The 26440-nt window shown below is 44.0% G+C and overlaps 2 protein-coding genes across 3 annotated transcripts; one reads left to right on the top strand and one right to left on the bottom strand.

Annotated features, from left to right (window-relative positions):
• Positions 1-1982: 1982 nt before the first annotated feature.
• Positions 1983-20247, bottom strand: mr (anaphase promoting complex subunit morula). Of its 2 annotated transcripts, none has more exons than XM_050178290.3 (14): positions 20028-20247; positions 19766-19951; positions 19415-19673; positions 16924-17032; positions 16680-16812; positions 15980-16069; positions 15701-15893; positions 15205-15322; positions 13373-13548; positions 10586-10680; positions 9938-10132; positions 8997-9255; positions 5685-5935; positions 1983-2218 (listed from the first exon to the last, which is right to left on the bottom strand). In XM_050178290.3, exons 1-14 carry the CDS (start codon positions 20091-20093, stop codon positions 2003-2005), a joined length of 2346 nt encoding a protein of 781 aa, XP_050034247.2. In that variant the 5' UTR covers positions 20094-20247; the 3' UTR covers positions 1983-2002. The 2 variants fall into 2 exon arrangements, with proteins under 2 accessions (XP_050034247.2, XP_050034248.2); XM_050178291.3 differs by having other exon boundaries at positions 10586-10677.
• Positions 20248-20441: 194 nt separating this feature from the next.
• SNRPG (small nuclear ribonucleoprotein G) lies at positions 20442-26297 on the top strand. The gene is made up of 4 exons (XM_050178305.3): positions 20442-20593; positions 20783-20805; positions 25949-26073; positions 26145-26297. The coding sequence occupies exons 1-4, from the start codon at positions 20562-20564 to the stop codon at positions 26196-26198; spliced, it is 234 nt and encodes a 77-aa protein (XP_050034262.1). The 5' UTR covers positions 20442-20561; the 3' UTR covers positions 26199-26297.
• The last annotated feature ends 143 nt before the right edge of the window (positions 26298-26440 follow it).

Below are 26440 nucleotides of genomic sequence, written 5' to 3'. Positions count from 1 at the left end.
ACAATGCGATTGAAGTCAAACCTGTCGGCCCAACCCGTGATCGCACATCAAAGTGCGCTGTTGGTTTTAGTGTTCCCACTGTGCAGGCAGAGCCACGGTTTACGCAGCTGAACAAGGGTGCACCGAATAAAACTACTGCCATAGCTAGTGGGAACCAAACACCTCGGCAAATCTCGATTCTTGCTCCGTGATCTGAACGCAAGAAGTCACGTGTTGGGCCACCACTGAGCAATGGGTCTGGCTTCAAGGAGCGTTTGCTTGCCAAGGCTGGCTGCGTGACGTAATTCTCGAGCTCTCCTAACTTTTTCCTTCCTCCATGTATTCTCCTATAGAAGGAAGAAATGCCTTTTTTGTGTTTGCAATATGGTGTTTTGTCCTTTGTTACCAATAGCATTTGAGACCCCACAAAATGTAGTGATGCATCTTTGCCAGATAGAAACAATTATCCAAGCTAGAGTTTCGGTGTTCGAGTTCACAACTTCCATGATGGGAGTTGGTGACACCGAATGGAATTCTGGACAGTGCATGTTGCCTCCCCATCTAGTTTGCATAGGCGCCCATGCATTCCATGAAATGATAAATGTGCCTCAGGAACCTTTTTCGAATCAGTGATTTGACTTTCCATTCATGTAAGTTTTCATGATTGGCATTGCCATCAAGCAGTGCCACCATTATAACAGAAGTTGGCCACTCGGTGCAATGGCTGATAACAACATAAAATTTAGTAAAGCGATGAATGGGGCTAGTTGGTGGACGTTCATGATTGTATTGCGCTTAGTGCTTGTGGGGATGCGCGACTCTTACGCGCCCCCTGATATGTTGTTTTCCCGCATAGCTCCCGTCTCCTGTAATCCGGCTTCGCCGCGTTACTTGGTGCCAGCGGCCATAGAGTTACTATACTGCCCGCGGCAGTCGGTGTGGTTGAAGCGCATTGCGAGAGATGGCGCGAGTGTGGCTCTGCTAACGCCACCTAACAGCGGGGTTACTTGGGCGCGGAAAGGAGAAGACTCTTCCTCTTTGGCTCGGAATCGGCAAGCGGCGCGGACGTTCTGCGCGTGCGCCGATCCATGCTTCTTCCAGACCGTTTCGCGAGGCCTTCCCCGGAATGGACGAACACGATCGCTCGAACGCGCCACCGTTCGCGTGACCGTACGCGCGAACGACCAGGCGTTGGTGTCCAGCATGGGGCGAACATATTCGCTCGTTATCCGGTCACGGTGAGTCGGACTTCCGCGATTTGTCGCACGCCCATCGACATGTTTTGTGGGTAGCAACTCGGCTAGCAGGCATTAGCAGGCCTTTGTCCCAAGAGCACAGGTGAGAAGCCCACATGTTACACTGACAGATTTAATGGATGAACATAAGGAACAAAATGTGGACGTACGTCCACATTCGTCCGTGTTTTGTTCCTTATGTTCGTCAATGTAACACTGAGTGCAATACAATCATAAATTAAAAATCATTAAAAGATAGTGCAAAGCATCATACGTCAAGAATCACAGCCCAAATAGTAATTAAATGACAAAAATGGTGACAAGCCTGCAAGACCTGCTGAAAGCAACAAGACAGTCGCATGTTGCCATCACCGGAGGTGCTAGAAAAGGAAGCCACAGTTCTGAGACATGTTTGTCAATTTTGTTTACTTTGCATCCTGGACTACACTTCGAATCTATAAAGTTTTACGACCATGGCAGATGGTGCTCATGAACTATGCATCCAGCATCTCATTGTCGTAGTGTCACGTGCTTCACATGCGACAGACCAAATTTGCATCTCTGGTGGCACTGTTCACTGTGCCAGCTTGAACTTGCACAGTGCCTATACTTGCTCATGTTTCGTGCTTTGATCGCAACCAATAAATTCAAGGCAGCCAGCCTTCAATAATAACTGAGGATGCCCGTGTGAAAAGCCTTATCTCTAAAAGACAAGATGGGAACACAACAATATGCCCTATTGACATAACGAATAACAGAACTAGACACTTTATTTCTTACTTTATTTTTTATTGACTATCCGATTTTGGCAGCCTATAGTGTCCACCGGAATAGAGCAGCTTCTGTTTGGAGACTTGACCATCAAGAAAATGTCGCAGCTCTTGTGCAGTCAGCTCCGCTGTTGAGGGGGTCTGCATGGCAAACATCTTGAGCATTGTGTGAATGCGTTCCAACGTCAGTGCTTCCAGGTTTGTCAGCATGCCTACTATGTAGGACCAGTAGATCTGTAGAAACATAAATAGTGAATTAATGGTCTCTCGTGACGCAGAACACAACAGTACGGATTGTAACATAGGATCCATACGAATCTCAAGACAATTTCTTTTTGCTATGGTCAGTGACCTTCTTCATTAGTAACAATGATTTTACCTAATCAGATTATATTCCGTTGAACTCCCAGTTGAGCACAAGAAGCAAGGTTTTCAACAGTTAATGAGGTAAAAACTTTCAAGGCCTTGCCAAAGCATTTTTAAAGGGCCCCTCAGCAGTTATACCGCAACAATTTTTCTAACTGGTGCATGAAAAGCAGACGTACAAATATTTAGTGTGTTGCAAACCCTTCATTTCAGGAGGCGAGCTTCACTGCAAGATATACACTCTCTCCACTTGCCCCGTCTCGCCTCTGCAAGCGAAATTCCTTCCCGGTATTCGCCCACATCGGAGCCGGAGGATCAAGTCATGTATATGTCATGGGCCTTGCCGTCTTCTTCTTTTCTTCTTTTTTTGCTACTGTGTTCTTGCCGCGCGGCACACTTCTGTGATGGTCTTGCACACAAGCAGTTGCATTTCGCTTGTTTCGCCCTGTGCACGATTGTGTGCACTGTGAATGAGAACACCTGTGTTGATGTCTGGCTGCGTCAACACTACACAAAAAAGGATCCCTCAGTGAGCGCGCATTTGAAGATAATTTCATTCTATGCATGTGCAACTGCATGACGTGGGAACAAGCAGAGAAAACAGAAGTATGTCTTTGCTTCTTTGCAGAGTAGGACAAAGACTCGCAGACATTCAGTTTGTAGGATTTATTATTTCTCTAAACATTAGTCGTCTAGTGAAGTAACAGATCAAACAACTAACCGCTGTAGCCTTGAATGATTTTCGAAGTCACGTGTAAAGGTGAGTGATGTTTCAGCAAAGCGAACTGCATAGGCACAATTGTGCGTCTGACCTCGACTCTCCGGCTGGGTGCGGGGCTCCCTCAAGAAGGGCCCAAGGTGTTTGGTTTGAAATTTCAGCTGTTTTCACAGTGCTCAGCCGTGTAATACTTTGCAGACATGATCATGAGCCTGCATTGTATACAGTGCGCTTGTCTGTTAAAAATGGCCCAACCTGGTAAGGGGCCTTTTAAGGACTAATCCAACATTATTTTTGACAGGTTGAAAAAAAAAAAATGTTATCAACAGCAAGCAAACTTTTTTTAAATGCACACAAATGAAAAAAATAAATCCATAAAAGCTTGCCAAGCCAGCCACCACAAAGCGTCTAACTGGTCTGAACTGAACTGATTTTTGTATCATACTCTACTGTGAATATCAGTAAGAGCCAGTTTACAAAAATTATACGAAAAATTATTTCATGTGAAAATAAAAAAATCAAAGATGCTTTGCACACGTAGCCTACCACAGAATAAAATCAAATTTCTGCAATTCCTTTAAAACATGAATGGTTTTTTCAGAGCCCGCAGCAATGTGGGCCTGCAAACTTGCAAAGTTATGGTTCTGTGAATTATGCCTTAATAAAGGGAGGGAGGATCAGTGTAAGCACATAATTGGTTGAGACCCAGAAGGCTTGCCATCTCACTAGGAACTTGAAGATGCTACTAAAGTGATTGAAAGAAATGAAATTAAACAACTTTTCATAATGGTGATAGTACATGCTCAGAGTTTGGTGTAATTTGGATTCCTCATTTCTTGTTTTTACTGCGCAAAACAGTGGCATGCTTCGGCCAAATCTTATCCAAAGTTCTAATACAGCATAACCCCGCTGATGTGTTCCTTGTTCATACTTTTTCGCAGGTATAACGCCGCTACAGCTCGGTCCCAGCAAAGGACTCATAGACACCTATGTGTAATAGACTTCTTTGATACGCTGTTGTTCCCAGGACGCTACTGCATGATAAGTTGCCACTTGGGCATGTAATTACAAGGAAACATCAGGTGCACCACCTTAACCTAAAAACATCTGAAAGGCAAATGTAAACCACGCTAGACACAATAGCAGCGCACATTTGACCATCATGTGTACTTTTGAACGTGCCATGGCCTTGGCTGAAAATTTTGAAATGTCGAACAGCTTACGTTGCACTGTTCCATATTCGGACTCCCTCTTTACAACCGCTCGCTAATTCGGCCACAAAGTCGAGCAAAAATAGCTATATTTTGTTTTTAATGCGTTGCTGGCATAGTCATCGGCCATATTATCAGTGCCTCCTCAAAAACGAACTAGCAAAACCTAGTCAATCCAGCACTCGCCGACTGCGCCCAAACTACAAGATAAGCCAAGCCGCTAAGTGTTGAAAGGCTGCATTGGCTGCATTTTTCGTGCGAGTTCATGCACACCGAGTGTTTACTCGTTTATGTGTTAAAGAGTGGCATGGTCCCTGGCAACTTCTTCAAGCAGTGTCAAATGGTGCCAACTCGACTCTTTGTCTACACTGACGAGGACAGTGATTAAGTGAGGAACTGGATAGTGACTGTTGCAAAGAAACCTGTGGTCATTTGACCATCGCAGGTTGGCAGAATTTTGTTATTTTGCCAGGGGTAGAAGATTCAGTGCATGCGTTTACGGTACTTTTGTCTATCCGTAGCAATATGGACTGACCATGCAGGCAAACGTATCTGTGCGCAGCAACGTATTGACAAACTTGAGCTGTATTCTTGGAAGATCACTTTAGAAGATTTTGGTTTCGTAGCACCAGACACGTTGACGGGTGGCAGCGACCGTGGCACTGTGATAAGACTGCGTGTTTGGCAATGAGCCAAGAATGCCGTCACTCATAGACATCTATGCATCTAACGCTAGTCATGCAAAATCTTGCGAAAGGACAATCCTTGAAAGTGACAATCTGAAAATACGGTACAACTCTTTCGGCCGTTTTTGAAATATGTTACTCATACTCTACTGAACTCGATATTTCGGGCTCCTAGGTGGTCCCCATAGAGTCCATGTTACCAGTAAATGACTCAAAATGTTTTAGAGGTGAGCCGTGCATAGCGTCTTTGTTTATTTAGCAGCGCATTCCCATGATTTTAACAGCATGTTTGCATAATACATTTCCTGTGTATTAAGCTTTTTTTCTTGTGGTCTCATGGAAATCATATTAGAGGGGTTTTACTGTGTTCAGGAGCACCTGCTCACAAGATGTCTCTTATGAAACAGAATTTCTCCATTGGCCAGCGTCCAGGCACCTGCCACTCATAAACATGACAGGTATGATAACAAAATGACCACTGTGGCGACAGCCAATCATGGACAGTATTTATGAACAACTTTTGAAAGCATGGGCTCATGTCTCTCGCCAAGCGCGTATTAAAAAAAAAGGGGGGGGGGAGAAAGAAGAAGAGGAAAAACAAGTTTTGTTTGCAGCTTTTTTTTTTTTAGGCAGGGGAAACTACGACACATTACCACACCATGTCTGCATTGCTTTTCCCATACTACTAGTATTATCATGCAGTGAAGGAGTGACCATACCTGGAGGTCGCTCTCCTTCTGGTCTTGAGTGGATGCCATGGCTGAAGGAGTCTCCTCTTCATCCTCATCCAACTCCAAGGGCTGAGGTGGGATGCTGCCACTCCCAGTCGAGCCTCCATGGCTTCCCAGAGTGAACACGCCGGGCGACTCCTCCCACAGGATTCCCTGCCCCTGCCACAGGGCCAGTTTGCGGCGCACGAGTGTTGATGACGCCTGAGTCACAGCGCTCAGCTCGTCCAACGTCCACCGTGCTGCAAGCCAAGCAATGCATTTCGCAAGGATGGAGTTGCCGCAGTAAAGTAACGCTATCTAATTGTGTGTTTAACAATTCCTGCCGCACCCCGACTCTGACTCCAACAATACAGAGCCTGCACAAAAGAAAGGGTGCTCAAGCTAAACATTCAGCCACTAAGAGGCCGTAACTGGGAACATGTCAGTGCTCCTTCTGTTCTAAACAAACATGGTAGACAACCATGGCGCGTGCATGGCCCTACAGTGCTCGCTGTGGTCTGCAGCAGGCGCTGTGCCAATGATGAAAGCTGCAGCAGACATGTGACCGGGACTCCAGCTGATTAACAAAGGGAAAATGAGACATCCACCCAATTGATTAATTAGTTCTCTCCACCTTGCGGGTTTTGGCAGAACTATTACATCAAACTCCAGCTGATGTTGGTCACACTCCCAGGACGAAGGTAAAAGCACTTCTGAGCACTCCGAGTTAAACCAGTGCTCTAAGTGAACCAAATGAATGTGTTCTGAGCGCCCAGTACTGACCAACAGAATATAAAGCATGTCACGAGGGAACTTTACAGCACTCGAAACTGACGAGTCAAGCATACCAAAAGAGAGTGCAAAAAGAAGAAGAGACCAGAAAAGTGATCAATTTGTTTCAAATAAACATGTCATACATGACAAATCTTCAAAGAAGACACTTGCATTTGGCAACAGAATGCAGTATTACCGTATTTCTCCACATATAGCCCAAACCCCCAATTACAACATCACAGAAAGAAAGAAAAAAATATGTGTGTAGAACACACAGAAATAACCATACACAACACTGCGCAAATCCTTGCAAGAACAGTCAACATTAGCATATGCATGACTCATCCATGTGGTATCTTTTGACCAATGGCTGTTTCCTCACTCTACGGTGATGCTGATAATCTTCAGCTTCTGCTGCGCTGTAAAGCTGTATTCACACGGGTGAGCAAATTGTTATTTCAGCTTGCAAATTGCGTATCACGTGACCATACGTCACCTGTTCCCAAGGCATTCCCTTGGTCCATGCAAAGTGCTTTGTGATACAGTGAGGAGCCAGCCACCATTAAAATTGTCAGCTCCATCACGTTTGCTCCATTGCCATCACCCATTCAAAGGCTGGTCTGTCCACGCTTTCATCTTTCGTCTTGTGAACGCGAGGTGCGAAGTGGTCCGATTCACATCACACGTCACGTGACTGATTCGTCCACGATCATGTCCGTTGTGTGGGCCCAGCTTAAAGAATGGCTGCTGAGCGCACCTCGTTGTGATCCAAGTTCCAGTTTGCTGGTGCCGCCGTATACTATTCGCTAGCTACTAAACACAATATGACAACTGGTAAAGAGGAGGTGAATGGGCAACTGTGAAGGAGGGGTCATACAAGGTAGACCGGGTGAGGTGGGTCTTCACTGCAAGAATGAAGAGACGGCGATGAAGGCGGGCATCATGACAATGAAAAAAAGTAGAAAAGAATGTATTTACTTCATTGGTACATGGTTGCGACTTTATCTGAGTCTCGAGCAGTTCTGCCAAACAGGGGGGAGCGGCCTTAAATAATCCCTCGTGGTCTTGTGGTAGTCGGTGTCCCTTTGGGAAACTTAGGCACTGACACTTCCACAAGTTGCCCTTGTCAGGTTGTGAAGTCAACGACCTCTTCCCATTTGTGTCTTCTCCTTTGGGTCCTCCCCTTTGTGTCTGCTCAGGGCGTAGAGGGGTGACACCTTTTCGGAGAAGAGAGCAATTATCTCAACATAGGAAAGCATACCCTGAATGTTTCCTACTCTTGAGAGGTCGAAGTCCAGGCCAAGCATAACAGACTTTTTGGGGATGAGGGAAATAATCTCGACATGGAAAAGCACGCTTGAATGTTTCCCACACTTGAGAGGCCGATCAAAACAGGGGAGAAGGGAGCTGCAACACACAGGGATGGGGAGACGGTGGGGTTCCCTAGGAGATAATGACCTTGAATGGCAAAAAGCCTTGCCTTGAGGTGTGGCTTCACGGTAGCATGGTGCGCACTGCCGTGAAGCTACACCTCAAGGTGAAATTTGCGTGCATAACCCACGCCCCAACATTTCTGTTAAATTTAAAACATATTTAGTGTGGGTTACGTGCACAAAAAGATGGTACATGCTTACTTGGAAGCAAACAGTATATAGGCAGCAGTGCCTATAGCTGCTTGCTCTTTGAGGGGCAGTGAGAAGTAGTCAAACATTCTGAGATAGGAGGGAGTGAAACATCACAGATGCATCAGTACAAGCATTGCTACTACCAATTAGTTCAATGTTCATATTTTTTGTTATTAAGAAAAGGAAAAGAAGGAAAGAAACCTCAGTACAAACATAGCTGTACTGCAGAAAACCTATGAGCAGCAAAACCAATTGCACGTGAATTGATCATGCTCCATCTGTACCCCAAACACTGAGAAGAGGAGGAGGACAGCACTGGTGACAATTATTTGCCAAAAGGCTTCTTTATGTTCTTGCCAGAGGATTCAATATCAGTGGTGGGTCTACACATACATTGTCAGCAATGTGCTTCTGATGTGCCACCATCTGTCCTTGCACAACATGCTTTTTATATCGGGTCACCCTGGCTATACAGGGTGTCCCACTTTGCAAGACTTCAAATGCAAACTACATAAAAGATATGGTACAGGTGTCAATCTCTATTTCCATTCCTACCCACTGACTGCTTTGCTGTCATGAAAGTGGCTTCAGGCACTTTCAAGCAGTTTGCTCTCATACTGTTTCAAGCCATCAGGTGAAATGTCTGAGGGACTCCCAGCAAATTGCTGGAAATAAATTTGTGAAGTTCTGAATCAGTGGCCTGAAATGTCACTGGTGATTGTTCCAAGGCGCTGACTGATGCACATAGGACAATCATGTGCAAGTGTCTGCAATGCATTTTATGTAGCACAATGATGAGATTTCTGAGATTGCAAGGCCTGCAGCACACCCAAGAAATCCCAGGTACTATTTTTCATTATTGTTGCGTGTTTGGACCATGCAAAGGTGCTTGAGGGGCTAAAGATTTGAAAGCAATTCTCACGCTTCTCCTGGAAGTGGTAGATGAGTGTGGCATGCATGGGCGACACAGTGAGCTGCAGGGTGCGGGTGCCAGTGTCGATTTCGAGGACGACCTGACCCAGGTTTGGGCGCCACTGCAAGGTACGGTTGCCCTTGATTGTCTCAAAGGCACGAGTGTAGCGGTCAAGTGATGCCTGCACAGGTGGCGGCAACACCAGCTTCTCATCCTTGAAAGTTGGCCAGAATTGGGCTGAGACCACGATGGCTGACACGTCGACCTCCTGTAGGAGGGACAGAGAAGATGCATTAGATCTGCACAGTTGTCAAATAACGAAATGTGCGTAAAGTATGGCGAAATGTTGCTGCACTGACATGACCTAGGTGATAGCAAAAATCTCAAAGCAAAGTCATGATGATTTATGACAATCGCATTTATAACCAATTCCTGGTTACTACAGACAATGAAAGACAGTCACTGAAACTTGCATCAACGGCACTCCTCAAATGCAAATGTGCATTTGGACTTGGGTGCCTGTCAAAGAGACTAAAGAAACCCTATCAATAGCCTGCGACAGTAGCATTCTCTTGAGCATGCCCACTTATTTTCTTCGTTTTCTTCGTATTTCGGTTTGTCTGCTATCACACTGCGCAAGGTATTCTGGGGCACATTTCCCAGGCAGTGTTAAAAGAGAAGCAACAAGAAAGTTAGCCAATTCCAGATCAAGACTAGCCTAGTGCACAGCGTGTTTGACAACTTGATGTGCACTCAGACGTTTACCTCCATTATATGCAAGTACTTAAAAGGATCAAACATCCTGTCAGATGTTTGATCTGTGTAGCCAAATCCATGAACACCATAAAAGGCAAGCACCCGAAATGAAACAATGCTAAGAGTACAGAGCCACTAAGCACAAGCCACCGTGGCTGCCGGCAGCCACGTATCAAGGCAGACCAAGTACCCACCCCTTCGGTATAGTCGGGGATATCACCAGAAGCTAGGTGGGCGTTGAGGCGGCGAGAGTCGGCCAAGTCCCTCAGCATCACTTCACAAGCATGCAGCTGGGCCTCGCCAAAGCGTAGCTTGAGGCACTCCAGGTAACGCACCTCACGCTCCGTGTCGGCGCAGGTGCCGGACAGCAGGCGGTTGGCTAGCAGCACCTGTAGAACAAAACAAGACGACAAGAGAAAATGGAACAAAGAAAACTATATATGGAGTAAAACCTGAAAATGTTGAGATTTCGATTTGCAATGCTATGCAGTTTTTACAACATGCCATCTTGATTAATTCAGATGGCAAGGTAAGAATTACTGTGTGGATTTATTTTTCATTAACTAATGAAGAAACCAGCTTGTTTGTTTCTTGCCTGTGTCTCAAGTGAATGTCAAATTTACTCTGAAAACATCTGAAACTAGAAAAGGGGAGAACAGAATGTCAGTATTTCTAACAATCAAAGAGTAGTTAAGGGGAAATTAGGCAGTGTATCTGACACTTAAAAGTCAAAAAAAGTTAAGGATGAGAAAGTCTGACAAATACCTGTGCATTTAATCTCTAAGCACGCCACTTGTTACATAATATTGTTTCTTTGTGGTGTACAAATTCAGCAAACTGACCTGATATTCCGATGCAAACAGCTTCTTGCTTCCGTAGATGTTCACCAACATACTGACTATATCGGAGGTGCGTGCACCTTTTGACACCTGCACTGCTGTGAAAACAGCAGAAGAGTACAAAGGGCAATTCTTATGAGTCTTTCAGGTAGCAACAAAAGGAGATAGAAAAAAAAGTTTCCGAGTTTGGTAGCTAGAGTGAGAAAGTGCAAATAATAAAGCAGCTGGAGAAAGCACTCAAAAGATTGTTCAACCTCCACCTAATTTGCCACAGGCTTGTGGCATTAGTTAAAGCACCTCTTCATGAGTTCATGCCATGAACAATATGTGCACTTGAACAATATAGATTCTGTAACCGATCACATGAGCAATGTGTCTCTGTTCCTTTTATGCGCACAAGGACAGAACGCAGCTTGACATTCAGGAACAGTAGGATATAATTAAATGAAGATGTAAGGCTATGTTTCAGCACTACCTGTATACGTGCAAGGTAGGCTGACACTATGACACGGTACATTAAAAAATTTTATGCACACTTTCATACAACACGGCTACAACATTGTTTGCACAAAGATATTGGGTAAGAATAGCGATTTGGGTCAGTTGGCCTGAGTTCATGGCATGATTGCAGTGCCTGTGTTTGTCCTTCTTTCAATTTCCCTTAGTTGTTTTCTTTCCGCACTTTGGTACTTTGCATTGCAAATCCCGCCATGAAGAATGATATTGCTTAATTCAAGCTTCTGCTGCAGAAACACACATGCACACACGCACAGAGAGAGAGAGAGTAAATATAGCAACACAAATGCTTGGAGTTGCATATCTCACACTGGTAACATTTATACCTAACACCGATACGCATAACAATGCACATAAAACAACTCACCCAAGAAGAAGTTTTACTGGTAACATCTGACTGATATGAAAGAATACTAAATACATTTGATGGATGAGATTAACCTTCCAAGAGCCACTCTTCTTAGCAAGAACAACAGTGATATTTAACACACATCATGCAGTGAAGGGAATAAACTGTACAGCCCTGTTCCAGAGGACATTTCTTAAGAGTTTACTGAGATCATCACACACAGTAATGCTAGGAAGTGAATCTTGAAATCTCAAGTGCATAGACTTATGTCCCAGTGCCTCTCAATTTCTCTAGTGAATTGTAAAAACTCTTGTAGCGCCCTCACTACTTACGAGGACTAAAAGGCTTTGCATTAACATTTTATCTCAGCTTGTTCAGATGACAATGTTCAGTAATATCTGCTTTCAGAAAACAAGTGGCTATATTATATCCAGCAATTTGGCGCATAGGTATGCATGTTGGGACATGTGTATATAAAGCTCTGTACAGCTTCTGGCTTTTTCGCACGAGCATTGACCACACAGAATGTCAGCACCTTATATAATGGTGAGAAGCATGCAAGCGCATAAGCAGTGAGAGCACCATGAGAGTGTTTACAATTCACTAGAGACCTCACAGAATGTGAGCACCTTATAATGGTGAGAAGTGGCAAGAGTGACAATAGTATGTGCAAGTCACAACGCACACACCAGTGTGAGCATCGTCTGTGGTGCTGTTCACTTCGGGAGCACATACACCCTGCTTTTGTTATCCGTAAGACTCCATCGTTCACCAAACAATATTGCATGTGTGCTGATAAAATCCCTTTGCTATTTTTTTTTCTATATTAATGTGATGGCACACACACGATTCCACTAATACAAAAGAAAAATGAAAAACGCATTGTGGAACATGCATCTTGCATACATTTCCCATTTCACACTGATTTTTTTGTAAACAAGGCTGCACAGATAACCATGGCAGGGCGAGTGTCCTCTTGAAGTGAACAGCATAGCTAAAGACGTTTGCACTGGAGTATGTTTTGTGTGCACGTGCATACTATCACCAATCTTGCCAATTCACTCCGTTATAAGGCCCTGACATGCAGTACGGTTGATGCTTGCAAGATATTATTAAAAATCTGGGAAGCAGTACATGTGTGCACAATGTTAGCCTGCATTAAGCGCCAGCATTACTATGGTGATTATATTGAACAGCGACCTAAAGTAGAAATCACTCACATACTTGAACTTAAAGGGACACTAAAGTGAAAGATGATTTCTTCTGCATCAGTAAATTATCGTTCTACAACACCGAAAACACCACTCTTACAACGATAAGATGTTTGGTAAGCCAGAAAAAGGGCAAGAATGAAATACGGGTGGTGACGCCTACTTAAGTTCCCGCACCTGGAGGCTGTGACGTCTTGGATTTTGATGGCATCTTCTAGGGCCTACTAATTATATATAGCGGTACAGATTGACTACATTGTGTTCTAAAGCAACCAAATATTAAACATGGCAAGTTTCGGGAACCTTTATTCAGCCAACGCGGCCCAAATGCAATAACATACTTTGGAATCCCTGACGTAACGCTGACGTATCGGTGTTGGGGTTTCGGCACGAAATTCAAATACTGATACTTGGACCTTCATTTTCTCATCTAATAAACTATTCTTTTGAAATGACTGCCTGCAGGGTTCTCAAACAATGCTTCATTAGTCTAAACTGATTTATTGTTTCGCTTTAGTGTCCCTTTAACAAGGTTCCTTTCCACCCCGTCAAACTAACCCTACTACATTTAATTTTGTTGTGCACTACTAACCTATGTGTATGCTGTATACTCTCCACATATATAGAGCAGCCACTTCATTTTAATATGTGCTTAGATGTTCTGTGTGTAATCTATGTTCTTTTTTAAGCCGTACACATCAAAATAATCCATACCCTGCTCATTGCCAAGTGGAGCGGGCCGCCAGTTCTGCCAGTCTTCGTCATCATCATCGCTCATGAAGCTGTCTTCAACAGCAATCGGTGTGAACTTGACAAGCTCCCCTTCAAGTTCTGCACAGCTGTCATCTGTCAAGTTCGAGACTATAGACCTTACCGTGTCTTCACGTGTCCTGCCCAGAAGGAAAAGTGGTAATCTTATAAGCAAGACCATAGGACGCATGACTCAAAGTGTAACAGTGCAACTTCTTGAACAAGGACAAAACCAAAAAATCACAGACAAGGACAGGTGCTGTAAATCAGTGCTCGACCTTGTCTGCATTCCTTGGTGTTGTCCTCATTCAAGAAGTCACACTGTTACATTTTGAATCATATAACTTAAAGAAGTAGTGACACACATTTTTGAAGTAGTAGTAGACTCTACCACACAGTCCTTGCATGTTTGCATGTTAAAAGGTTGCACCTAGCAAGTACAATGGTTGGGAAGTGCCAGTAAGATATTTTAATTCGATACAAAGGTAGGCCTCGAAACAGTTGACTTGGCATCGTTCAGATTACATTGTGATGTCATGAGACAGACAATTTTCTCTCTTGTGTTAGGTAAGGTTAGGTATGCTCGTCGGTGCTTAAAAAAAGAGAGAAAAGCAAAAAAAGAAGAAGGATGAGGAGATAGATAGATAGATAGATAGATAGATAGATAGATAGATAGAGAGAGAGAGATAGATAGAGAGAGAGAGAGATAGATAGATAGAGAGAGAGAGAGAGATAGATAGATAGAGAGAGAGAGAGAGAGAGAGAGAGAGAGAGAGAGAGAGAGAGAGAGAGAGAGAGAGAGAGAGAGAGAGAGAGAGAGAGAGAGAGAGAGAGAGAGAGAGAGAGAGAGAGAGAGAGAGAGAGAGAGAGAGAGAGAGAGAGAGAGAGAGAGAGAGAGAGAGAGAGAGAGAGAGAGAGACTCCCACGGCGGGCATTTTATTTAGCTGCACTTGTGCAAGGCAGCTGCAGCAATTGCAAGAACAAAGTGGGCCACTGTATTGCAATGTCACTCATGATGCATCTGATGCATCCACTTCGCGGTTACCAAGACTGGTTTGTCAAAACAAGTGCTATTATAATAATTAATTTAGAATGTTCTGACACTTACCAGTTTTTTTCTTTGGTTTAAAGGGAGTCTTACTTATTCCCCCTCCTCCCCCTGCCCCCCCCAAAAAAGACAAGGGGCAATTTTTATGTCAGCATTCCTTTAGACACCATAATCCTAAATAATCAGAAAATGAGAGGTCTTGAATCTCTTGTGCACTACAACAAGCACAAGAAAGAAAAAGAAAGAGGAAGGGAACCAATAAGAGAAAGGTTGCCTACTTCTTAGTGAGTGTCACATCAGAAGTCTTTTTAAGTACAGTTTGGCATAACTGATAAATAAGAGGGACAAACATTAGAGGTTACAGAGACTGTTGTTTAGGTGTAATCCACTGAAGAGAAAAGACAGCCAGTCTTTCTTTCTTTTAGCCCTGAATTAGTCATGTTGCAATATTTCACATTGTGAACAAGGCACCCACAAAGGTGACTTAATAAAAACATTTTTTTTTTCGAAAGAAATGCTCTTTGCAAGAATAGTACAATCTTTTTCTAAGAAAATGTGTACTACTTGCAACACCTTTCATACATTTAACCACAAGGCTATAATTCATTTTTGTAATGCAGGGTGTACCCAGAACTAACAGTACTAGTTCTGCCACTTTATAAAAGGTATCCAGGCCAATAAGCTCAGTTCTTATTGTGGGAAGATGCAAACCGCAATTAAGAAAAGAAGTCTAGGCAGGGCACCTCACCTCAAGTATTTGCACACGGGCTCACAGACAAGTTGCAATATGTATCCTGTTGGGTCAAGAACTCGCAATGCCTTGATTGCTGATATATATGCAGTCAATATTTGAGTTGTTTCCACTCCTGAAAACAGGTTTTGAGACTGTCAAAATGAATGTGTTGGACATTATGCATCAAGTACATCGTGCACAGCAAGGCAGTTGTGTTCAATTAAATGAAAAAATTCCATGGTATTATAACATGAATAAATTATGTTTCTAGATGTTTAGAATCGAAGGCAATTTGAACTTTCGTAGGAGGTTTATGAATGAACATATGAATGTAAATGGTATATAAACTCCTTCCAGAATTAACAATCAGTACTCTTGCCTAACTACGGCTGTGATGTCCTTGTGGAAAGCCACTGCAGAGATTCACAGCTCGATTTACTGTTTTATATATGCACTTACAGCACTTAAGATTTGAAAGCAGCCACAAGAGCTGCTTTGCACAAAGACATACCTGGATGCAAGAGCCGCTTTTCCATGGAGCTCTTTAAAGAGTGAATGACCTTCGACTTTAGGTTCGTTCTTTCAAGGCAGTCCTTGAGGTCTTCCAGGGCAGCTTGTGATTCAGGAAACTCTATGATAATATTGAAGAGCTGGTCTACACGTGCCATGACATAAGTGTCATACAGGAAATACCGCAAGTGGTCCTGTACGAAAAAGGCTGGTTAGACTGCATGACTCATGTAGCAAAATATGTCGCTGCACAAAGCATGAAAGAAAAAGTGGAGCATACCTCTAAAGACCTAAGTGCTGCATCTGTCTCTGGCCCAGTTTCGTATTTGTAAAGCAATCGGAACCACTCCATGACAGTTGTGGTGAGCCACTATAGCAAAAAATTATACATTGCAATGGTAAAAAAAAATCTGCATCCTAAAAAAAAAAAAAGCTGAAGCTCAAATACATACAACAGGAAAACTGCCTATTGCAGAATTTTCATTGATACAGCTAAGCAACTGAGCAGTTTTTGGAGAACAAAAAACAACAGTGCACCCAGGAACTGGCACAAGCATATCACAATGCAAAATATGAAGACATGTGCGAGTCAGCCATTGGTTGCACGGGCGAAAGAATAACACTTTTGAATAACAGCTGATCTTGCAGATCACGGCTTTTTAGGATTTTGGTGCTTTCAATTATGACTCTCGCTCTCCCTTCTTTACTGCTACCATTGCTTTACTGTTTAATGCAAATACAGATGTGTGTCCGTCTCTTGTCGTCCCCGCCTTTCCAATAAATGCTCAGCTGTTAGACAGCAGCTGTCTTATGTTTTTATGATCTTTTATTAGTTTTCATGCATGCTGATCATCATGAAAGCACGTTTGACTTATGAAAATGTCTGTAGAAGCAGGAAAGCAATACCACAATAACACCACATGCCTGAATCGTTTCAATGGAATGTGAAAACGCACTCTATTTGTGAATGCCTTCAGTACCTTCTCCAGGTTATCCAAGAATCGGCTCTCGAAGTTGCCCCTGCAGGTGCTTTGTATGTGCTTTTCAATGTACTTGTATGCAACTGTTGAAACAGCATCTCGAACGACAGCATCTAGCAAGCGAAGATCGTGCCTAGGAACGAAAACAAGAGATATGCAGGCAGGAGCTTAAGGTAATAGCATAGCCCGATGCTAAGCACCAATGTGTGCGGTTTTAGGAGCCTGCATTTATGAATTTACTCACAATTTCCTGTTAATGTTCTCAAAGTCATCAAGAAGCAGTGAGCATTCACAGTTTTCAGTGTCCAGCTCGCATCCAGTGCATTCAAATTGATCATTTCCATCATCTTCCCCTGTGAAGAAAAGTGGTATTCAAATGTTTTATTTGTAAAAGTGTGGCAGCTATGATCAAATTTTATTTTAGCCCCTTGTGGAATCTTGATGACCTTAGCTCTTCATGAGCAATTGCCACTTCTTGGCTTGCAACAAGCCCACTTCATAATGTAGATGTCGGTGAACATTCTATCATCATCACTTTATTGAATTTATTTTCCACACTATTGTAAGACATGTTTCTGTATATTAGTATATCACGTGAGAAAAGAAAAGCCATTACGATAAACTAAAAAATAAAAAGGCCTTAAGGGCAACTCCGGCATTGTTTCGATGTCCACTCATCTTAATAAAATTTTGAATATACATTCTCTTTTACACTCTGATTACCTGTGCCAAATAATATGGCTGAAAGTAATTTAGTTTTCCTGAAAATTAATTTTAAAGATTGGTCACGTGTTCCCGACTTGACTTTTTACTGGCCACCCCGTGTTTGTGATGTCAGATACTACACTGCCACTGTCGCTGAAATCGTCGTTGAAATTGCTGCTGTCTAGTTGGAAACATCTGTAAAAGGTCCCTGTGTCATCAGGAGACATCCTCAGCTTCGCTGCCTTGATGTTAGCGCCATGTGTATTGCGTGTTTAGCATGCATTCTATGTGTTTACATTATGGTAGCGTAGGATCTGACATCATCAACTCATTGTGACACCACACAAAGCAGCTACCAGTTTCAGTTTTGGTATCTCGCTTATTGGTTATTTAAGATTATTGCTGAATTTCTTAGCAAATTGAACCACCCTACTCGTGACAGGATTGCCAATGCCATTTTAAAATGACAATATCCTAATATGGTTAAAAAAATGCTAGAGTTACCCGTTAAGGGGTTAACAAGTAATCCCAAATGTTTTTAGATCTTATCTGTAAACACAAAAGTGAGTTGGAGTTGGTCAGAGTTTTGCTTTAATATCTGCAAATGTTGTACATGCCCTGTCAAAAAGTGGTCTAGACAGGCATCTGCGGTGAATTGTGCTTTGAACCATGAACCAGCTATGAACAGAAGCTTTATGCTGGCACATCTAAATGTGCAAACCTTTACGTTATTACTTTGTGCAGTTAACTGACATCTGGCAGTCACAACCATTACCAAGTGCAATATTGCTTCTAGCAGTGTTCAAATAGTTAAATTTTCTAACTAAATTGAGCATTTTCTAATTTCGAAAAAAAGTGAAATACAAGCTCATGTGGGGTCAGCTAGGTAAAAAAGTTTTATTTACATTATTTATTATGAGCGTGTAACAATGTTCACAACTGGACATGTAAATGACAAACGACTTTAAGTTATCTGGTGCAACACGGCAATGACAGCACTGACATAGTAGCACATCACTAGATCCCCGCAAAGTGTTGTGTTCGTTGATGAAGATAAGTGTGACTATATTGCTGCACATTATTTTAACCATGTTATGGAACGCAGGCATGCCGAGACTGGCTAAATAATAAATTGCTTTGTTTAAGTCAAAATAAGCGATCAATTGGCCATCTAAAAGAGAGGCATTTTCATTGAATGACTTAAAGTTATTGAGCTGTAGTTATCTATACTGTGCGTTCACTCCCAGAAAGTGGAGCCTCTACTCAACAACTACGGCTCTCCTGCAGCACACTCATTCGAAACTGTCTCCATTGGATCGGTACTTCTGTGCAAAGACTTTGATAAGTGTTGTTAGCTTTCATATTCAAACAGAAATTAATATTTGGCAATTCCGAACAATGAATTCTCTTATAAAGTAGGAAAGACTATTTGATTTATATTTAAAATTTCGAGTATATATTCACACATCTCTACTAACTTTACATGGGCAATGTTCAAAGAAGATGCACACTAAGCCAGTTTCGACAAACACGTTTCGATCATTCTGGATAGTAAAGGCATGGTAAGAGTCCATGGCAGTGGCGTAGCTATGTCGTATGGCACCTGGGGCCCATAGGTCTTCTGTCACCCCCCTTCCCGGGTGTAGCCGGCGGAAAGAGGGGTGTCTTCAGACATATATAACCCCCCCCCCCCCCCCTGGACCCTTGCACCCGGGGCCCACGCCCCCCCCCCCCCCCTGTTGCTACGCCACTGGGCACAGGGCTTCTTGCACCCACTGGCTACTCACTGCCTTCCTTTGATCGTTTGCCTATTCAAAATAAGGTACTGATTGAAATACATAGATGAGCATATAAACAATACTGGACCATCAATCTCTTCGTGGCATGAAACCTTTAGGGTATTTGGATCACTTGGTGTTCTAACAAAATCGCTATTGAGGGAACTGCACCATTGTACAGGAACTTCACCTTTACAAGCCCAACGAAAATTAACACAAGACAGAACAATGCTACGTTTGTACAACCATTACCTGCTACACGATGAAATGCTCGGAATGCAGCGGAGTAAAACTTCAGCAAGACTTGGTTGAATTCGGATGGCACAGACATCTTCAACGCTGCTTGCAGACTGTCGTACACCAAGTCTAAGATAGAGTTTCGAGGAACTATGTTGGCTTCTGTCGTGTCACTGCCACCCTGACTCACTTGCGTGGAGGCGATGAACCGGGCACTTGACTGGCACTTTTCTATCGTTGTATGCAATTCGGTGACGGCTCTTCTAAAAGCGACCTAGAAGAATGGGCAGTCGTATCCATGTCAGAACAGAGATAGAATTACCAGCGAAACTTGAGTGCTGCATACAATGTAGAGTGTACACTGACTCTGGTGTCCTTTAGGTTCGATTTGGCCGCGGATTTGAAGCTGGACCAGAACCTCGGGATGACGTCTCGTCGTAGTTGCTTCTCGTACTCGTATAAGAACCAAGGTGTCAGGACAGAAGCTAGTTGTTTTTGTTGCAGCAAGTTGACAATAGCATCAAACTTCTCTCGGTTTATGGATTCACCGGCCTGTAATAATTTCATTTTAATTAGTACGGAGTACGAGCGACAAGGACGCTAATTCGCTAGGTAATGCCAAACATACCTCATGAAACATTATGTGCTGCTCAACGATTGACCAAACATCTTTTGTGATTTCTTGAGTGTCCATTGCGTCAGTTTTGTCTGAAAACAATGTGTTTAGATAACCTTAACGATCGACGTCGCCAGGTATGGACATCATCCGCAACCGCAGAGAAAACCGTACCTGCCGCCAAACAACCGACAAACCAAAACCCAAAACAATGCGACGCATCACGCATGTAGATTCGGATTGGCTGAATAAGGCTTACATGTAGATATCAAAGTCAAGTCACAGAAAAAAGTTGAGATAAAAATTGCATGACATAAGTGAAGTATACTTCAAAATTAGAAAGCCTTCGTAAATGGTGGATAAAAATTAATCGAGATGAATTAGATAAATTATGGTCGGATAAACACGGCGACACCGAGGTTTTATGCTAGTCACCGTGGGTCAACGCTCGCCTTGCGTTGTCAACGTGATTAAAAAGCTGCGTGGTTGTTAAATTCGCCGGCTGCAAACGTTTTCGTGTAGTCATTCCTGACACAGTAAACCAAAATGAGCAAGGCGCATCCTCCAGAGCTGAAGAAGTAAGTTACAACTGTCATATATAACTGCACCGACGGCTAAATGTGTCCGTGGAACGCCGGCAGCAACAGATAGCGTTCAACGATACGCGCTTACTGTTCTGCTAATTTGACCTAGGCTATTCATATATTGTCTAGTTTATGCGTGAGTTTTGATGTAATTTTCTATGCTAACTTTCTTTTTCATTTCAGGTACATGGACAAGAAGCTGTCATGTAAGTTAACTTTGTCGTGTCTTGTAAAGCGTGCGTTCTTTCACTACACAGGCATGCGTCTTGTGACATCCCACTGTGCGAATGGTTTGCCACACCGTAACCTCATTTGTTGCCTTACATTAATGCATAAATTAACGTTGTTTGGCACAAGATTCCAGTCGGTGCGAACAAATTGCATTATTGAGATCAAAATCAAATGGGGTTTTTGATTACTAATTTTCCACGTTTTCTTAAAATGATGATGATGTGTTTGGGTTGAGTAATTCTTACTGCGCAGCTTTAAGTTGTAGAAAGCGTTATGTCCTCGACGGCGGCCCGGGCGGCGGCGGAGGTGCCGCCGTAGAAAAACTGGGGGATCGCGCCGAAGGCTGTCGGCCGACAGCGTGGAAGGAAAGACAAGTGAACAGTTGAAGAACCCCTCGTACCATCTACCGTTTAATCACGGTGGCACCTGTATAAATAGGCATGCCACCAGGTGACGCCAACAGTGCTTGTTCACTGCTGCTTGGGGCGTCCCTGTCGGTGAATGCATGGACGACATCACATCATCCCTCTCTTGAAAAGAACATAAGTGTAAATGGTAGCAGCACACAACACGGCAACCATGTATACACTACAGAGAAAGTACACAGCACACAAATAAAAAGTACACAGTATGATCAAGTAATGTGGTGCCCAAACAGATTCGAAGCCTTCCGGCATCTTTTTGCCCATCCATCCAAGTCCTCTGCACAAACCGCAAGTGTTCATGCATTCGCAAGTCGAAAACCCCAGGCCCCACTTGTTCATCGAGTTCTAGCTGACGCTCGAAGCGGTGAACAAGTAGTAGCAGCGTCCTGTGATTCACGTAATAATGTGGACACTGTGGACCGGCGTCCATCGGCAGTAGCATGGGATGTGAGCGCATGAGCCCGTTGTCTCGGAAGGCTGTGTCGTACGCGACCGCATGGCATCCATAGACGTCTGGCACAGTACAAGTCCACAGGCGCCACATCTGGCACGGTTGATCTGTTGCCTGACAAGTCCGGCAGCGAAGTGAACTGCGTCGCCTCTTCTCCCCTCTCGAGAGAACATGGTTGGGGAATGTGCCTCGAAGCAAGTAACGGAGGTGTATACATAGAAGTATTCTTCGGAGAAGTAGGCATTGAAAAAGTATGTTTCATGGACGTAGGCATTGGGGTAGGCCTCATAGGAGCTAGGCTCAGAAGAGACGGTGTCGGAGGACTAGGCGTGGTCGAGTGGGCACCCGAATGCGTCTCCTCAGGATGCTCGGCACTTGTGGGGCCCCTGTACACGAGACGCTGAGGACTGTAGGCGTCTCTCGAGCGTTGGTGTCTTGCGTTCTGATGATGTTGTTTCTTGATGCCAGTGCAGTGGAGCGGCACACGGATTCTGTGCCACCATTTTCCACAGTTGAAACAAACTGCGTCTTGAGCTGGGCAGGTCGGGGAATTTTCGAGGTGATACCTAAACCCGCAGCTGTAGCAGGTGATTGATGGTTGGGCCAGGCGCTCGCTATATTGGCTCCTACCGGGTTCCAGCCAGGGATGCCGCTCGTGCCATCGACCGTTATCTTGGTTCTACTCGGCAGCGGTATCCAATTGAATTCACCTGCGTGGTTGTAAATTGCCCCAAGTTCTGACCACTCTGCTCCTCCTTCCTTGCTGATGATTCACTGAATATTATTACGAAGCGTTGCTCCAGCATCTTTAGCATCTCCTTGTACACGTCCGCGGACTCCACTCTATCGATTAGTTTTTAGTCTTCCGCGCCTGCATCTGGGCCTTCTCAAGCTCGAAATATGTGTGCAGGCCTTCAACCCCCAGGGCGGTCGGAAGAATCCTCTTTTTGAAATCGGGAGTAGTGTCTCCGGCCAGTTCCACATAGACTTGGAAAATGCGACACCATTTTGCCCATGTTATGGGGGGCGGACCCGGCGTCTGCAGAAGAGGTGGCGGTGGAATCCCACAAAGCATGCTTCTAGGTCGAACAGGGTCGTCATTTGAGTAGGAATACTCTGGAGTGCAGGTAAGATTGCAATGTCCTAGGTCTCGGTAGTTGGAGCGGTCTGCCTTGGCAGTGTTGAAGTTCACGTCAGCATTGATGAAATGCCCTGCAGCGTTCAGCACCCATGGTCCGAAGCAGTAGCAGAAAGGACAAGCCCGGGTATCAGCAGTAGTGTCTCAGCAGACACGTTCAAAGTAGGGTTAGTGTCCGCGTAGTGTGTGAGCCGTTCTAAGTCCGAAGAAGTGTTCTCAGTAAGTATGGACACGTTTCCGTAGTAGTGTCTGAAGCCCGTAGTGTAAGTCTTCACAGTAGTATATAGCAGGATGTTCTTCATAAACAGCACGGGCAGCAACTTGGACGCGTTGCAGCAGCAGTAGTAAAGGTAGTGCAGGTATGTGTCTCAGTAGCAGCAAAGTCCCTGGTGTCCATCGCAGGAGTATAATTCGAAGCAGCAGTGTCAAGCAGTGGTAAGATTTGGAAGTAGTGCCCGCAGCAGTAGAAGACCCTTTCACCTCGTTGCCAATTGTTATGTCGTCGACAGCAGCCCGGGCGGCGGAGGAGGTGCCGCTGTAGAACAAGGGGGATCGCGCCGCAGGCCGTCGGCCGACAACATGGAAGGAAAGAGAAGTGAACAGTCGAAGAACCCCTTGTACAAACCCTGTTTAATCATGGTGACACCTGTATAAATAGGCATGCCACCAGGTGATGCCAACAGTACTTGTTCACTGCCGCTTGGGGCGTCTGTGTGAGTGGATGCCTGGACGACATCACAGAAAGGCTGCATGGTCGATTACCTTGACAGAGATGCATGCATGACGGCCCCTCTGCGCATATGTTTTCGCCGACCAGCAACTGAGCCCACCATTATTGGCTCTGAGAGTGCGCCTATTGCCCTCTACAAAAGATAGTCTCTGATAATACAATGCCATGGACGTGAAAACAAAGAAAGAGAAATTGGAAACATTGCCAACTAAACCACATAAATGTTTTTGTATGAGAAATTGGCTAATCAGGACTCCAAACAGGATAATTGATGTACAAATCAAGCATAAACCGGATACTCATTGTAATGATGTGTCTTGCTTTATAGGCATTTCGTGCAACTTGGCTGCCTACTTTTTCCAGTCCAGTAAACTGCCAGGAATTGAAGTAGCTGATTCTTCTGGCTTCTTGGCCTGTATATTATTTCGCCTTTTCTCTTTGGCAATTGTCTTCAAATTGTTCTGCAACTCCCAAATTATCTTTGACCACCAAACCAGTTGACTAGTGAACTCCATGTCAATTATGGCTCTTACTTTTGTAAGTGCCCTCTTGCTATTATCCTTACGTGATTGGCAAATATTCAAGACAGTTTAGAGAGCTTTCATTTGTCCACATGTGTATTATCCTTTATAGGGTAGTGGGTTACCGGAAGTGTGGATGGCAGTAAGCCCCCTCCATACAAATTTCTGCCGACCAAATTGCATGTGGTTGGAGGTGCTTTAGCAGTAACAACACTGGTAGCGACAGCTTGTGACGCTTTGTCCAACAAGCTATAATGCATTAGAAATTTTCTTGTATGCATGGGTGTTCTCATCAGTGGAGGATAGGAATTGAACGTCGAGATCACATGGCTGCCGATGCTTTAGCCAAATAGTTGGTTACTGCAATAATAGCTCTGTGTCTTCTCTGGTTAAAGTCTACGTCGCCAACCTGGCTGCTCACATTTTGCTCCCGTAACACACTATTCCGTAAAGGGTAGTATGTGTGTGGACAAGCGAAAACTTATGATTTGTACATGAGCCATGTGGTAACTATAAGTAAAACATGCATTTGGGATGTGTAAGCCACTGTTCAAATTGACCTCAAGACCTCTATTTCTCACCTACAGTGGAAGCACAGGTTCCAAACTTCAGTTGTTTTCTGTTAATGCGATTAGCGTTCTTAGGATGCTTCATGCATGTTCTGGTAGCTATCTGTATCGGTGTCTCTAATCGGTTTCCTGCTAACTTTTGTCACTGGGTGGTCCATGGTCTAGTGGATAGAGCGTTGGGCTGAGGGAATGGATTTGAACCAATGTGGATGACTGGGCATGTGCTGCTGTTCAGTGACAAAAAAGTCCTTTGAAATTTATCCAGTGCTGCATGGAATTGAACCTGTGTAGTATATATTCAGACAATCTTGTCTGCATTCACACACGCCACATGCCGACCTTGCGGCGCTGCCGCTTGATAGCGTAGCATGTCTAGTGGAAAGTGTGCGAGAGGAGCCCGGTGGCATATATGCCTCGTGCATGACATGTTTCGGCGTTGGCAATACGGTGTGTCACTCCATTTCTTCAATGCTAATCATATTAACGTCTACATTCATGTTGAAATAGGTTCTACCAGAATTTTTATCTTTGTATTTATTGTAGTCTTGATACCTTTAAGAGCTGTGCTGTGTCAGTGTTTAATACAATTAGGTCGCAACTCTTTGCTGATGTAAGCTGCAGCGGCCACATTCGAGTCTGGCAGAATGCAAAAATACTTGTGTTCAATTTTGTGTGTGCACGTGGGAGAACTCCAAGGGCGGTAAAATTTATTCGGCTGGCTCTTATAACCAGATTGATCGTTTAGGACTTCGAGCCCCTTGATTAAATTATTTTTCCTTTATTTTGCTTTGTGCCATTGCAGCCTACCACTAGGTGTGGAAGTCCTTCTGCCCTTTTACCTTGCTAAACTAATGTTTTCAGAATGGTTGTTAACCAGACTTGTTGATATGACGACACGATATGGTAAACTGTCCAAGAATGAGAGCAAGGCAAGCGGACGATGTAGGTGCTGACCTCCACCTAAAGTTTATGGTGTGTTGGTGAAAGATATAGGCAAAAAACCTCTGAAGAAGTAAAAAGCACCCATGTGAAGAAATGCTTACATTCATAAGGGGGGGATCTTGGCCATGTGTGAGTGGTGGGGTTACTCATTTACGAAGTCAGTGCCCCTGTCGTCTGTTTGTCCCGTCTTAGTCGCATTCTGCCGCTGTTTGTTGTGTTATAAAGAACAGACAGACATTATGTTCTTCAGAAACTGTCTATAATAAATTCGTGAACTAGCATAGTATTTTTATCAAGTAAATGAATTTGGTGTCAAGGACATTGTTCATTTTTCACATGTAGTGAGGCTCAATGGCAGCCGTGTCGTCACCGGAATCCTGCGTGGTTTTGATCCGTTCATGAACCTCGTCCTCGATGAGACTGTTGAGGAAACAAAGGGAGGAGAGAAGCACAACATTGGTATGGTGGTAAGTATTCCACTTGCGCAGAGTTTTGGCTTTGATTCTAACAAGTGGCCTGCATTGTGCAATTTTTGCAGGTTGTTAGGGGAAACAGCATCGTCCTCCTTGAAAGTCAAGACAGAATAGGCTGACACCATGGACCTGGGACATCTTGCAGCCATGCATTCCCATTGTATTCTTGTCATTCACATTGTTGCATTACCTTGTCAATAAACGTGCCGTAAAACTGACATTTGTGTGACCTTCCTTTCGATTCGGTCTGTACACAGCCTATAATAAGGTGGCCTGAAGCAGTTAAACGTTAAAGCAGTAGTGCGAAGGCATAAGTGCTAGTGTATGGTCTGTAAAAACGTGGACATAACAAACGTCGCAC

Source organism: Dermacentor andersoni, chromosome 5 (assembly GCF_023375885.2).
Source record: "Dermacentor andersoni chromosome 5, qqDerAnde1_hic_scaffold, whole genome shotgun sequence".
Classification (NCBI taxonomy): domain Eukaryota; kingdom Metazoa; phylum Arthropoda; class Arachnida; order Ixodida; family Ixodidae; genus Dermacentor; species Dermacentor andersoni.
The sequence above is the reverse complement of the archived record's forward strand: the minus strand, read 5'-3'. Positions and strand labels throughout refer to the sequence as shown.

Bases quoted from the DNA above. Each gene is read 5' to 3' on its own strand.
- mr (XM_050178290.3), bottom strand. From the start codon at position 20,093: ATGGACACTCAAGAAATCACAAAAGATGTTTGGTCAATCGTTGAGCAG. The intron at 17,033-19,414 runs GTAATGGTTGTA...TTTTCTTCACAG, and splicing joins AGCATTTCATCGTGTAGCAG to GGGAAGATGATGGAAATGAT. The intron at 10,681-13,372 runs GTATGGATTATT...CTGTTTTCACAG, and splicing joins TCCACTTGGCAATGAGCAGG to CAGTGCAGGTGTCAAAAGGT.
- SNRPG (XM_050178305.3), top strand. From the start codon at position 20,562: ATGAGCAAGGCGCATCCTCCAGAGCTGAAGAA. The intron at 20,594-20,782 runs GTAAGTTACAAC...TTTTCATTTCAG, and splicing joins CATCCTCCAGAGCTGAAGAA to GTACATGGACAAGAAGCTGT. The intron at 20,806-25,948 runs GTAAGTTAACTT...TTTCACATGTAG, and splicing joins CATGGACAAGAAGCTGTCAT to TGAGGCTCAATGGCAGCCGT.